The 14,263-nt window shown below is 43.9% G+C and overlaps 1 protein-coding gene across 1 annotated transcript; it reads right to left on the bottom strand.

The window, feature by feature from the left end:
- Positions 1-392: 392 nt before the first annotated feature.
- On the bottom strand, positions 393-14,099 carry LOC104956420 (alpha-tectorin-like; the record flags this gene model as incomplete). Its single annotated transcript, XM_010783905.1, is given in 13 exon segments — positions 393-503; positions 1,544-1,824; positions 2,652-2,938; positions 3,465-3,845; positions 4,427-4,626; positions 5,099-5,489; positions 6,492-6,752; positions 9,283-9,911; positions 10,561-11,131; positions 11,584-12,194; positions 12,603-13,173; positions 13,683-13,739; positions 13,741-14,099. Coding segments are annotated over 13 exon segments (4,710 nt in total), but the record flags the coding sequence as incomplete, so codon positions are not given.
- Positions 14,100-14,263: the final 164 nt, after the last annotated feature.

The raw sequence follows: 14,263 nt of genomic DNA, 5'->3' as shown, positions 1-14,263 counted from the left end.
TGATTGGCCCGTGGGTGTAAAGCCTGCCCAAATATTAGTCATGTCGTCATGACGCAGCAAATCTGGATCAGCTCCGTTGTTCCCCTGTTTTTAGAGATGTGGGTACGAAGGAAAAGAGAGAGGGTTGTATTTTCTGACACTTCGTGAGTCTCCTGACACACCGGGGACACATATTGATGTATGAAAGACATCATAAAGGGCATCTTGCATCATAGGTGACCTTTACAATTAAAGTAAAACACGTAACATATTGGGATAAAATGCAAAAATTATCCCAGTAGAGATTTTCTTTCTTCTTTAATGACAGGCTCGCTGCACATTAACCCCTTACGTGTGGCTAACAGGACAAAGTTAGAGAAAGCGATGGATGATTTGCCGGTTTCGTTGCTCACCGCCGGTGCTTGTGGGTAACTCCGGACAGCCGCACAGGTCTCCTCCGTTCTCCAGCTCGCAGGTGAAGTTTGTGCAGATCTCTCCTGCACAGGGGTCGTAGATCCATTCTGCTAAAGACAGGTCCACACACAATGTTAGCTGTCACACACACTGTGAGCTGTCACACACGCTGTTAGCTGTCACACACGCTGTTAGCTGTCACACACAATGCTAGCTGTCACACACACTGTTAGCTGTCACACACACTGTTAGCTGTCACACACACTGCTAGCTGTCACACATACTGCTAGCTGTCACACACAATGTTAGCTGTCACACACACTGTTAGCTGTCACACACGCTGTTAGCTGTCACACACGCTGTTAGCTGTCACACACACTGCTAGCTGTCACACACGCTGCTAGCTGTCACACATACTGTTAGCTGTCACACACGCTGTTAGCTGTCACACATACTGCTAGCTGTCACACATACTGCTAGCTGTCACACACAATGTTAGCTGTCACACACACTGCTAGCTGTCACACGCAATTCTAGCTATTACACACGCTGTTAGCTGTCACACACGCTGCTAGCTGTCACACACAATGTTAGCTGTCACACACAATGTTAGCTGTCACACACACTGTTAGCTGTCACACACGGTGTTAGCTGTCACACACGCTGTTAGCTGTCACACACGCTTTTAGCTGTCACACACGGTGTTAGCTGTCACACACACTGATAGCTCCAGTTAGCATGCATTCACTAAGGGGACTCAAAGAGACGAACAAAATACTACCCACCATTATTATGGAAGTCAGTGTCCTCTTAAGGTCCAAGATATACATAGTTGTGTGTGTCGTTGTATTTGTGTGCGTGTGTCCTCACAAGTCGCATTTAAAGCAGGTCTACAGCCTTAGAGAAAACCCCCAGATATGCAAGTCTTCCTAGAGGCATGGACAGTATTTATTTTGATTCCCAAGTCTCTAGGGTGTTGGGGAACACGTGTCCCCATTCGTCACATCTTTTTACAAGTCCTGATATATCCTGAAAACATGTATGTGTGTCATGTGTTTGTGTGTATGTGTGTTTGTGTGTATGTGTGTATGTGTGTATGTGTGTGTGTATGTGTGTGTGTGTGTGTGCTCCAGGAGGCTGGTGCCCTTACAGCAGTTCTCCTGGGTGATCCACTTGGTGGTGAGGGTCCCCATGGAGCGGCAGGCCTCAGCGTAGGCAGCCAGCGAGCCGCACACCTGGGCCTTCTGGTGGTTGTAGCAGCCGTCCAGGTAGCAGGACTGGTAGAAGGGCCTCGGGTCCAGAAGCCCGTGGCACGGCTGGAAGAATCCCTTCGGCTGGGTCAGCTTCTGGCAGGCGTCCTCGCTCTGCAGAGCCAGAACCGCCGTGTTGTCGCAGGACTGAGCCAGAGCCACGAACTGGGTCTCATCACAACTGCAGGAGGAGGAGAAACATCAACGTTATGGTTTAAATGTTTCTAAATCAGCTTCGGTTCGTACTACCACTGGTTCAAAAACAGAAACATTAAATGTAGACTGTCAATGACACAATGGGAGATGAGCAATGCTAGAAACAACAATAATAACAGTTTATCAAAAGACAAATCTATAACCTATAACCATTTTTAAAAGGGTTCAATAGTAAACAAAAAGGGCTTTCTGATTCCTTCTCGCTCTAAACTCTTTTATTGGCACTTAAACGTACTGAATCATCTTATGTTTTCTTATGCAACAAATACGTGCATACATCCTCTTCCTAAATGTACATCCTTTTTAAGTAAAATAAAAAAAGCCCATTATGTCCCCCGTAATATTTTTTGTATACTGTATTTTCTTTTTCTTTTAAAAAATGTCAACATTGAGTAGGTATTTTTCTTTGTTGGAAAAGATAATTCCTACATTAAAAAAGGGGCTCTAATTTTATATATTTATTTTAATATTTCACTTCTCTACCATGATAGATGCTGGACAGGTTTTTCATACCTCTTTTTTCTGGATATGTTTTTTGGTTTATATAATATACTGGGGCTTACATTCTTACTCTTATATGTATTCTCATTATCATTCACTTACCTGTCCTATCCTGTGTTTTTCTTTTGCTGCTCTGGCATTAAAACTAGTTGATCTTTTCTTACATTGATATATTCTCGATTATCCCAATAATATATAATCACTGCAAGCGACTCATTGCAAGTGTTTCTTCCCTGTTTGCTCTCATCCCTAGTACAGTATTTTCCAGTATTTCCTGAGCGCCTCACCCACCTGTTCTGCATACCGTTGGTCTTCCAGCTCTGGGCGAGCTCCAGCGCGCTGACGGCCGTTTTCCCCCTGGACGTGATGTAGTCGTCACCGGGGTCTCCGTTGAAGTTTCCACAGAGTCCGCACACCTTGTTCTGCAGCCGCTGGCCCATCGTGATGCTCAGCGTGTTGAAGCGGTTGTATCGGATCTGGATGTCCTGCGGCGTGTCGATGACGAGGAAACCTTCGGACGTGGACAGACGCGTCATCAGCCCGGTGAGAAACGGGACTGAAATTGGGGTACCGTTCACCTGCGGAGAAACAGGAACATTTGTTAGAAATATTTTACCCTAACATTTTGTCTGTATCCTGGGTTACATTTATTTGGCAGGCCGTGTCCATATGTAAAATGGGTGTAATAGCAGTGTAGTTACGGTGTAATAGGGGGTAATATTGGTGTTACATGGGTGTAATATGGGTCTTATAACACTGTAATATGGGCCTAATAACTGCTTAATATATATAGTATAGTATATAGTTAGTTTGATAGGTTTATTTTTCCGCTACTTGCTTGCCCCCCCCCCACTTAACCTGTCTGCCTCTTTTCCCCTACCTCCCCCCTACCCGACTTGTAAAGCGACCTTGGGTTTCGTGAAAGGCGCTATATAAATATTATGTATTATTATTATTTTAATAACAGTCTAATTATGGTCTGATATGGAGTTAATATTGGTGTTACATGGGTGAAATAGGGGCTTAATAACTGACTGATCCAACAAATATTGGAGACTAAAACAGTATGTACTCGAGACTAATATGTACTCGATCCCCTCTCACCTTGACCGTGCTCCCAGAGATGAGGATATTCTCCTCGTTGAGGTAGAGGTAGACGTGGGAGATGGTGGTGAGGTTGGGCGTGCTCCACTTATCAAAGTTGGCGATGAGTTGGAAGGAGAGGTCGGGCAGCTTGTGACAGTTTGTGGAAAGGACGAAGGAGCAGGAGGCCGGGAGGCGGAGCGAAGCACCGTCGAAGGTCCTGAAAACCCCCCCGCCCGAGGCAACGCAGTGTTGGGAACGTCGAGCGAAACATCCACGAACCCCGTAACGTAGCGCACACTCTTCTTCAGCTTTACAACGCCGCGGGTCGCACTGGATCAGGTTTCGTCCGATGCACTGGCAGCGTTTGGTACAGTCAGTGTTCCAAAACAGCTGTTTGGGCTGAAATAAAGAAAGATTTCTGTTAAAACCGAGATTTAATATTAAGTCCTTTTTTTTCTCCGAGATATATTCTGTGACCAAAACAGAGCTCAAATGAGGGTAAAAGTTAAGTTAGAAAATGAATACAAATTTGTTTTTGGTCATCCACACTATTCCTATACTTTCCTGGTATTAAATGACACTTGCCAGAGAGTTTTTAAAAACTAATTCAAAACTGTTTTGAGTCATGAATACTTTACAAAACATAAAAATCCCGAACTTCCAACAATAGATTTTAGGTTAAAGTGTTCTTAAATTTGTCAGCCGGATAGAAACATAACCTGAAATGATTGTAAACAGTTTTCCGTTGACATTGTTTTGAGTTAACTCTGCATCTTTGCAGCTAAAAGTCAGTACAGTACAAATACAATGTTATTCATATATACAAAAATAAATAAAACTTCACCTCTAGTAAATGGCACTAATAGAGGTTTAACTTTAAACTTGATCTCCCAGTTTTCCAGAGTAAGATAATTTGATTGCAACGTTGTAACACCAGTCTGATTTAGTTTCTTCCATGTGGTGCTGGATGTGAGACTGACCTCATAGTACTTGCCATCAGTGTAGCAGCCACAGTTCTGCGGCAGGATGCAGCTCTTTCCGTTTCGAACGTATCCCGGGTCGCACTGACATCCCTCCACACACTCCTGACTGCAGTCCCTCTGCCCGCGGGCGGGGGCGCACTGCGGCGGGCACACCGACACACAGCTGGAGTAATGGCTGTTCGGGGGACAGCTCTGAACTGGGACCACACAGGGAGGAAAGACGTTAGCAAACGATTACACTGAATACAATAAGTGTGGTCCGATAAGTCAAATGTCTAAAAGCCCGATGGATGGAGCTCTCATAACGGTGTAAGAGTTGAGTGAGAGATGCTGGACTCTTTTCACACTCAACTACATAACGTCTTATCAAAGGTTAACTCTTTTGGGAGTTCTAAAAGAAGTCAGATAAACACTTTTCTTTCAGAACTCTTATTTTCCCCAAAAAATCAGAAAACAATTCTTGGAGACTAAAAAATATTCCAAAAGAAAGCACATTGAGAAGAAAAACATTTTAGAATTCTTTTTTGGTCAGAATTCAGATTTTCAGGGGGGGAAAAAATAGAAATCATTACAAATATTCTCAGAAAAAAATATAAAAATAAAGCTTTATTATTATAATTTTTTTTGCACACTGCAAAGATGAGACTTAGCTGCAGTTCCCAGACTCACCACAGGGGGTGTCGCTCCTCCAGCCGCTCACAGGAACCCCTTGTGTTAGACACGTGGTGGCGTACATCCCGAGCCAGTTGCACACCGTCTCCTGCGACCCCTGGTCCAGACAGGTGTCCTGCAGGCAGCTCTGATAGAAGAACGCCGGCGCCACCTTGCTGTGGCATCGTGCAAACACACCTCCTCGATCCACAATCAGCCCGCATAACCTCACAGCCTCTGGCTCCACGTACACATACAGCCCGTCTCCCATGTGGAAACGAATGCCAGTTTCCACTTCATTCGCCGCGTTTTCAGCATCCAAGTTTGCGTCCGCCACCATGAGAGGAGCGTCGTTCAGCGAGCTGGTTTCTCCGAGGCCACATCGAGGGCACGAGTCCCCGCAGCCCACCTTTTTTAATGTTTTTATTAGTGAACACATCAGAAACAAAACATACAACAATAATAATAATAATTATATATTTTTTTTATAATAATAATTAAAACAAAGAGAAGCAAAACAAATAAAAACGTTCAAGGTACAAACAAAGTAATACATTCTCAAATAGTCTCTGTCATGTACAACAGAAGAAGCTTCAAAACTTTCCTGGTCCCCCTCTAGCGTACATTTTTCTTGAAAAGAAAAGATTAGGTCATCTTCATCCGTGATATTGGATTCATGGTTCATTCACTGCATTATATTTGTTACTGGAAAGTTGTATTTCCACATCCACGTATATATATATATATTTTTCTCTTTTACTTTTAATGCTATTTTCTATTTCAGAAATATTTTGGACTGTTTATTTCTTGTGTCTTCATTTCTCTTACGTAGATTACCTATCATTGTTTTCTTGGCGCGAGATGTTTATTCAGCGCCACTCTACGGCAAGAACATATCGATATCGGCAAAAACGAATTGATACGGTTTGTTTCACCAAACTACGAGTCAATCGGATTAAAACTGTATGAGTTCATGGATTTGGCGCGGGCACTGAAAAGGGCAAAAGTTGAGGATTCAAAAAATGATGGCAGACTTCCTGTTGGGTTTACGATATACCTCGCGCTGACTTTTTTGTGCTTCCCATCATGCTACATATATCTAACGAGTTTCAGATTTGTAGGTGAAAGCACAACCAGACGCTGCTTGTTAGGGGGCGCTATAGAGCCATTTTGTGTGCGCCACTTATGAAACCCCCAATATAAATATATTTACACCTGACCCGACAAGTGTTCAAAAAAAATCCTCCGTCTTTTAAGCGTTCTAAGGCCCTCAAAAATTCATTTGGTAGAAAAAAATTATAATAAAAAGAAATTCCAAGGATTACAATAGGTCTTCGCCTTCGACTTTCAGGCCATAATAACTTTTACAATGACAAGAAATAACAAGTGTGAGTTGACAGGTCCTGCTCACCTGGCAGAAGGTGTCTCTCTCGGCCCACGCCATGCCCCAGTCGGTGGTGGTGAGGGTGGGGGGGAATAAGGGCATTCCCTGGCAGAGGCCACAGGAGGAGTTGAAGAGGTCGCGGGGTAACGTCAGCAGCAGCAACGTGTTCCAGTCAAACGCCACCTTCAGGCCGAAATCTGTCTCCAGAATGAGCTGCATGCCCCACGAGAAGATGTGGATCCTCCCCGGGCCGAGCTTCAGAGGCAGGTACAGACGCTCCTTATTCACCTGAGAGAGGAGAATCAGAAGTCCTTACTTACAGTTCAAGATTCTTTATTGTCAAACAATGAGAAACTGAAGTCACAGGCTCCTCCAACAGTGCAACATACTGTATATAGGACATAGAAGAAATAGAACTACATGTTAGACATAGAAGAAATGAAACAGATAAAATAGTGCAAGACAATGTTTTGAGATGATAAATAATCATTTAAAACATATAGTCTTATACTCTGATTGCCTTTTACTCTGTGAAATTGTATTTCTTGTCTGGTCTGTGTTTAACAGAGACACATGTTGAGGAGTTACATTTCAGGAGGGCAAAAGGAAGTTAAACACCTGAACTTTTGAAAGAACATCCATAACATTCATCTGTTTGCTAATTATTTAACTAATATATCATATTCCAACTACTTGTATATAGACTCTCCTTGCACTATTTATATTCTAGTTTTCTATCTTAAAGTGGACCTATCATGCTATATTTGAATAATATAGTGTAGGACCATACCTATATAAGGCATATTTATACTTTTTATTTTTCAAAATACCAAACAGATCATGCATTTTAGCCATTCCTCATTTCGCTCAATTTAACACTGTCTTTGCATCATGGGCTGATTCTGTGAGAACAGCACCATCTACAGGCCTGGCATATGTACTACAGCGTCTCCAGCGCTTTCCAACGGCAATGTGGCTGAGTTGGCCCAATAGCCGTAGCGCCACTTCTGTGACGTCATAGAAGTGTTCAAATCTGGATCAGTCTGTATCAGATCCGTTGCAGCCCCTTTTTAAGAGATTTGGGTATGGAGGGAAATAGAGAGGGTTGTGTTTTCTGACACTTGGTGAGTTCCCTGGAACACCGGGGACACATATTCATGTATAAAAGACGTACAAAAGTGCATTTTGCATGATAGGTCACCTTTAACTATTTTATCTGCTTGATTGTGTTGCACTGTTGGAGGAGCCTGTGACATATCTATACTGTAGCTATGTGCACCTTGAATCTTGAAAAGTGTAAAAGGTGGATTTGCAAACGGTTAAGGACTGGGAGGTTTTATGGTTTAATGATGGGATGGAGGACTAGTTGTTTCCTTAGTGAATATATAGAGAGACTGTAAGCAGAACTTCTCTATCCTCTGAGGATGAAGCTTCTCTGTTCCTGCATTTGACATCGATTTCAATTGTATATTGACTTCTTTTTTATTACTTTATTAAATATACAAAAAGACAAACTTTGTCCATGAATCATTTATCAGTTTCTCTTAAGCATTTCCTCCACAAGGAGAATCAGAATTCCTTTATGATTCTCACAGCGGGAGAACTTACAGTGTCACAGCAATAGTGGCATTGCAGGTAAAAAAGGCAAGCAATAATCCAAAAGAAAACGACACATTAGTGAAAAAATATTGCTTAATGATGAGTAGCAGCAATTTAAAACTACTAAGTGACATAAATAACATATTTAAGTATTGAGACCTTTATAAAAATGTATGTTTTTACGCTATTGCACACTACAATTGTGCAAAGTGTTTATATTGCACATTGCAGGTTTATTGCAACGTTAAACAGGGGCTAAGAGAGATTCAATAAAACGAGTTATTGTTGGAGGATTAGCACACTCTCCTTCGGAAAGCCGGTTTCGCACATCTGAGCAACAAGTATGAGGGGAAATCCCGGGGTGTTGAACGGATGTGATTAAGACTCACTGAAAGAGTGTTTCTCATATAATCTAATTCTATGAGAGAATGAAAAGATAGAGTGTGTGTGTGTGTGTGTGTGTGTGTGTGTGTGTGTGTGTGTGTGTGTGTGTGTGTGTGTGTGTGTGTGTGTGTGTGTGAGCATTGTGTCATTTCTATTCCTCCTCAGATCTTTGAGTCGGTTTGTGAACCCGGTCCAAATGTCGCTCAGGGTCGGGGGTTCTGAGCCAAATCCAGCCTGATAAAAGATGCCTATTGAAATTAGATCCACCTTAAGCCAATCAAAGAGGAATTCGCCCTCTGCCCGGTTATTCAATCGGCTTGATTTGAAATAAAATGTCCTCAAATGTCCACAAATAAAACCACAATGACCTTCATGGGACCATGTTTGAAAGTGGCTTTAACATAACTATCTATATCATGATACAGTAACCAAAATATTAATTAACTCACGTGAGCTTTGAGACACTTCAATCTTATTCTCGTAGACCTCCAGTCTTTTAAACATTTTTTATTTTTGAGATTCTGAAATGTAAGTTTTTTCAATTCTGAGAAAAAAAAACATTTATTTGTTCACATGTGGCAATAATCGTCTTTCATACTTTCACAATGTAAGTCAATAGGGAAAGTATTTGTGGGCCAAATGATGTCGCAGACTGAAATTGAAGTTGTAGTACCACCGTTTGGCCACAAGGACAAATAGATTAGTGTTTCACCCGATTGGGAAAATACAAATGTCCTCTCACTTATCTCTATTGGAAACTAGCCATGCACGTTTTGAAAAGTGGCTTTAAGATAAGTATTCATATCATGATACATTTTCCACAACAGTTACTCACCGTGACAGTGTTTTTGTAGCTCCGAGACACTTCAATCTCATACTCGTAGACCTCCAGTACAAAACCCCTCACCCAGATTGCCTGGCCTGTGTCTCTTTCCTCGTTACGAGCTGCCAGTTTGAACTGAGGAAAAGCCCCACCGATGGTTTCCTGACCCGTGTTTTCTCCCCCGCACACCGTGGTAGCCATCTTGAGTGTACAAGAGCTCTGCAGGTCAAACGGGACGCTACCAAACGGCAGGAAGTGTCCGTAACCCGCCGCCACGCACAGGGCTTCGGTGCGGGGAAAACAGAAGTACAGGCCGTCGTCTTCCTGGCAGTATTCCTCGGGGTTGCAGGGAGCGAGCTGACAGTAAACGCTGTTGTCAGAGCCGTTGCAGTAGCAGCGTTCCTGACATTCCCAGTCCGTCCAGAAGGTCAGATTCGTGGCGAGCGTTCGGCCGTGGCTCATGCAGCCGCAATCACTGCGCGCCACGCAAAGGCCGTCTCGAAGAGCAAATCCTTCCTCACACTGACAGCCCTCCTGACAGGGCAGAGGGCACGGCTCCTCGGGGTCGTCGAGGTTGTCACAGGTCAAAGGGCAGGCGCTGGTGCACTCGTCAAAATGGCTGTTCGGTGGACAGGGAAGAGCTGAAACACAAGAGAGAAGGAAAATCATTGTACGATTAAAAGGTGGCTTTGAGTTTTTTTAAAGGTAACCTGTTATGCTTTCTGGGGTTTTCCCCTCTCCTGTAGTGTGGTTTATAGGTTTGTGTGGATGTAAATAGTCTGCAAAGGCTAAAAACCATGTGTTCCTTTGTTTACTTCCGGAACATAGTTCTCTAATGGCTAGTGATGGCTTGAAAAAATTCCTGATTTGGGATTAATAAAGTATACGTATCTTAAATTCTATTGGAGTAAACCTTTAAAGAAAAAAGTAAAAGGGGTGACATTTATATTTTATGGCTTCCAAAGGAGGAGCACCTGTAGAGGAAGTTCAATATGAAAATACTGGTATTTTTGTGGATCTACTACAGAAACAAGAAGCTGAAAGCAAACGAGCTAGCCAAGAAGGATGGGCCTACAACCCAACTCCAAGTCCGTATGTTATATGTTTGTATATTTGAGTTGTTAATCTGTTAATAAATATAAAACCTGTACAGATATTGTTGAAGAAAGGCTTTCTTGCTAGTTTTATGTTTAGACAACAAATGTTGAAGGGATTATTTTAATGTTTTTTTTTATCTCCGTTTTGGACTGATTGATGATAATCCAAATATATAAAGATAAGTGAACTCACGGCAGTTGGTGACACTCCTCCAGGACGCGAGGCCTACTTGAGCGTCCTGACAGGCGCTGGCGTACGCCTGCAGGGACGAACACAGCACTGAACGGTTCCCTTCCTTCACACACATGTTATACAGGCAGTTCCTGAAGAATGGCGAGGGGTTCACCACCGCGTGACACGCCAGAAATGAACTATTCCCCGGGTCGTTGATGTTGCCACACATCCACGGATTCTGGTAGAGACGCAAGTCCGTGCACATTCGATAAAGATCGTCGCAGTCGCCGTTACACGTGAGATCATCGGCGATGGAGCGCCATCCTTCCGTGAACTGCTCAGTAGAGTCCGCCAGGCGTCCGTTGGGAAGGCGGAGGTCGTCGGTGGTGTTGCTGTTGAAGACGCCACATAGTCCACATGTGGCGTTGTAGAAGATGGTGGACAGGGAGATGTTGAGGAATCCCTGGCGATTGTACTGGACACGAAGCAGACCACGGGACTCCACCACTGTGGCGTTGCCCGGTGCTTTGTAGATCATCATCGTCTCCATCGGATGGACATATGGGAGCGTCACTGGTTCACCATTCACCTGCAACACAAAAAGGTGTCATAATGTCATCTTACTAGGAATTTAACCTCGTATTGTAAAAGGTTGTTGGTAGTTCAACTACTGTCTCATTTGCTTACTAATGCAAGTAGATAAATGTCTTTTTTTGCAATTTTGTGTTGTAAACTTTTGAAACTACAAACCCTTTTGGACCATAAAACAAAGGATGTATTTGTTGGCATAGGTAAGAAACAGCTGATTCACAGTGTGATGGAAACTTCTGAAGCAATGGAGACGAAACTCAGAGAGACACAGGGAGAGCTGGAACTTTGAGGGAAAACACTGATGGTTTATTTGGACTTAACGGCCGGAGAACTGACAAAACGGGTGCTGCCGCCACAAGGTGACAAAGCCAAACTAATTCTGAAGATCTCTAAGTTATGGGTCTAGGAAAATATTTGATTTCCCCAACACACAGTGTATAAAATACTAACCTTTACTATGTCAAAATCGGACCCTCCCATCTGAGCTTCCAGGTTAGCCACTGTAACTACCACAGGTCTTTTCCACGTTGGGCCTTTGTTCACAAACCGCCGGCCCATCTTCACCTCCACCATGGAGCCGTTAGCTGGCACCGGACTGCACAGCTTCAGCAGGTAGTAGGAGCTGTCATCTGGGAACAGCAGGAAGGTGCCATCAAAGGACGTGGTCACTGAGTTCTGGGTGATTGAGCACACTCCCTCCCTCCGCGGGTAACAACCCAGCAAGCCCACCTCGGCCACACACACCTCACCCTCCTTGCAGGACGAGTTGAAGCAGGAAACTTCCCCATTTGGCAAGCAGGTGCAATGAAGGGTACATTCACCTTCTTCCCCGCTGGCACCGACCCAGAAAGTGTTATTGAGGGGGTAATAGAGGCCGTTATGCTCACAGCCACAGTCTTCGCGCTGTACACAACGACTCCCGCTGAGAATGTGGCCTGGGTCACACTGGCAGCCCTCGGTGCAAGGGTGGACACAATACAGGGGGGAGGTGAGGTCCGAGCAGGAGGCCGGGCAGGCACTTGTGCACACTTGGTAGTTGCTGTTTTCTGGACAAGTCAAAGCTAAGACCCAGAGAGAGAAAAATAAATCAAGTTAGATGACACAAAGATCACAAATCTGGAAGAACTATTCTGATTTGAATGCTAAGAACATGCTCCATATGTACATATGTTCTTCATCTGTAAACAAATCTGACACGTTTTTTGATTGCCTTCTTCTCACACTTTTTTTTATCCAAGAAGCGCAGTTCGAACATCAAAATGTGCAGCTCAATAAGGACATGCGTGCTATTACTGCGGATATAAGAAATATGAACCATAGTTCATCGACATTTTACATATACAGTAAGTCTTCGCCCTTGTATTACACATCTAAGCCAACATTGCAGTTTAGCGATAGCTTTTGTGCATACAGCTTTCACACCGCAATTTCCTCAGGTATTGCATTCTCTAGTTAAAGCTGAAACTCACCACAGAAGGTACGAGATCTCCAGGATCGTATGGTGACTCCAAGAGCCTGACAAGCCAGAGCATAGGCTTGGATTGCCTGGCAAAGTGTGGTGATGTTATCCCGGTTGCTGCACATGTCATACACACAGCTATACACAAAGGCGGTAGGGTCCACTACAGCTCGGCAGTCCCTGAAAGGTCCATCGGTTTTGTTAATGAGTCCACAGTAGTCTGGGCGAAAGTAGAAGGCTTCTGTAACGGGATCACACACACTGCAGTTCTGAGCACATCCATCTGTACACCTCCAGTCCGTGTCTTCTGCTCGCCAACTACCTCCTAACTCCACCACGCTTTCTGCTAGCGAGCCGTCGGGAAGCACGGGGTCATCGGACGGATCATCGTTATAGTTACCACAAAGGCCACAAGTGTTGTTGAAGTAGGAGCTCGGTAGGGAGATGGATGCATAGTGTTGGCCGTCGTAGGTCACCAAGAGTCCAAAGTCTGTTTCTAAAGCAATGGCAACCCCGGACTGGTATACCTTGATAGCACCAAGCTCGAGTTGGACAGGCAAAGTCTTCATCAAGCCGTCCACCTGGAGAGAAGAGAAAGATGAACAATAAAGCATGATGGCAGAAAAAAAACTTATATATGCCAATCGAGAATACCATTACTTTCTTGCTCTCCTTTTATCATGACAGAACCTTCAAAACTTGTATCCCGGATCTTCAGAGTGTACTTGGACATTTTGCCAGATACATCCAAGAGCAACTGCCCAATACTACTCTTCCAAGGTGGTCAAAGAAGGACTTGACTAGCAAAGTATGAATGCAGCCAGATAATCTGAATAAGCACTCTTACATCAGGACCCAACTAGAAGGAATCAACAAGGCAAACACCGCGATAGACCCTGGTATAAGATAAGATAAGAATACTTTATTGATCCCAATTTGGGAATGTTTTGTGTTGAAGCAGCATACAAGACATGGCATTGTACAATATAAATGTAAAAGACTAGAAATAAAGAAACAAGTAGAAAATATACATGTTGAAATTACAAATTAACAATAACAAAAGGGTATAAAAGGGTCTAAAGTTTCTTACCTGGACTGCCCCAACACTGCCTTTGGGTAACATGACTCTGTGTCCGTACACCTCCACCTGTCACATCTCTAAGCCAAGAAACCGAGGCCGATGTCCACGGTTCTCATTTTTGGTCCTCCACGCTGAAGAAAGGCAGCCCTGTCACCTCCCAGCAGGGCCGAGCCAGCAGGTAGGAGCAGGTTCCCTGGAAGTGATAGAGGAAGCCGTCGAAGGTGTGGTAATGAGGGTCTCCGAAGACCACACAGGTGCTCGTGCGGGTCGGCTGGCAGTAGAAGGCGCCTTCTTGCAGCTCGCAGGTCTCCAGCTGCCCACATGGAGCCTCTTGGCACTGCACCTTGTTGTCAATGTCAAGGCATCGGCATCGCTGGGAACACTGGTCCGACAGCCAGAAGACTTCCCCTCGTCTGTAAAAACGCCCTGGAAAATATGAAAGCATGAAAGTACAGTTCTGCATAAGAGAAATGTGTGGTCAAATATTTGTATTGAGAAGAAGCATAGAAGTTTGTAGGAGCCCAAATGCTAATTGGTTGTTTCCGGTGATTGTCACATGGGTGTGGTTAATGGTATTTAGGGCACCTGGT

The sequence above is a fragment of the Notothenia coriiceps genome, unplaced genomic scaffold, assembly GCF_000735185.1.
Source record: "Notothenia coriiceps isolate Sejong01 unplaced genomic scaffold, NC01 NC01_scaffold00025996, whole genome shotgun sequence".
In the NCBI taxonomy this organism is placed as follows: Eukaryota; Metazoa; Chordata; class Actinopteri; order Perciformes; family Nototheniidae; genus Notothenia; species Notothenia coriiceps.
Note: the sequence above shows the minus strand (reverse complement) of the source record. Positions and strands in the feature narration are given on the sequence as shown.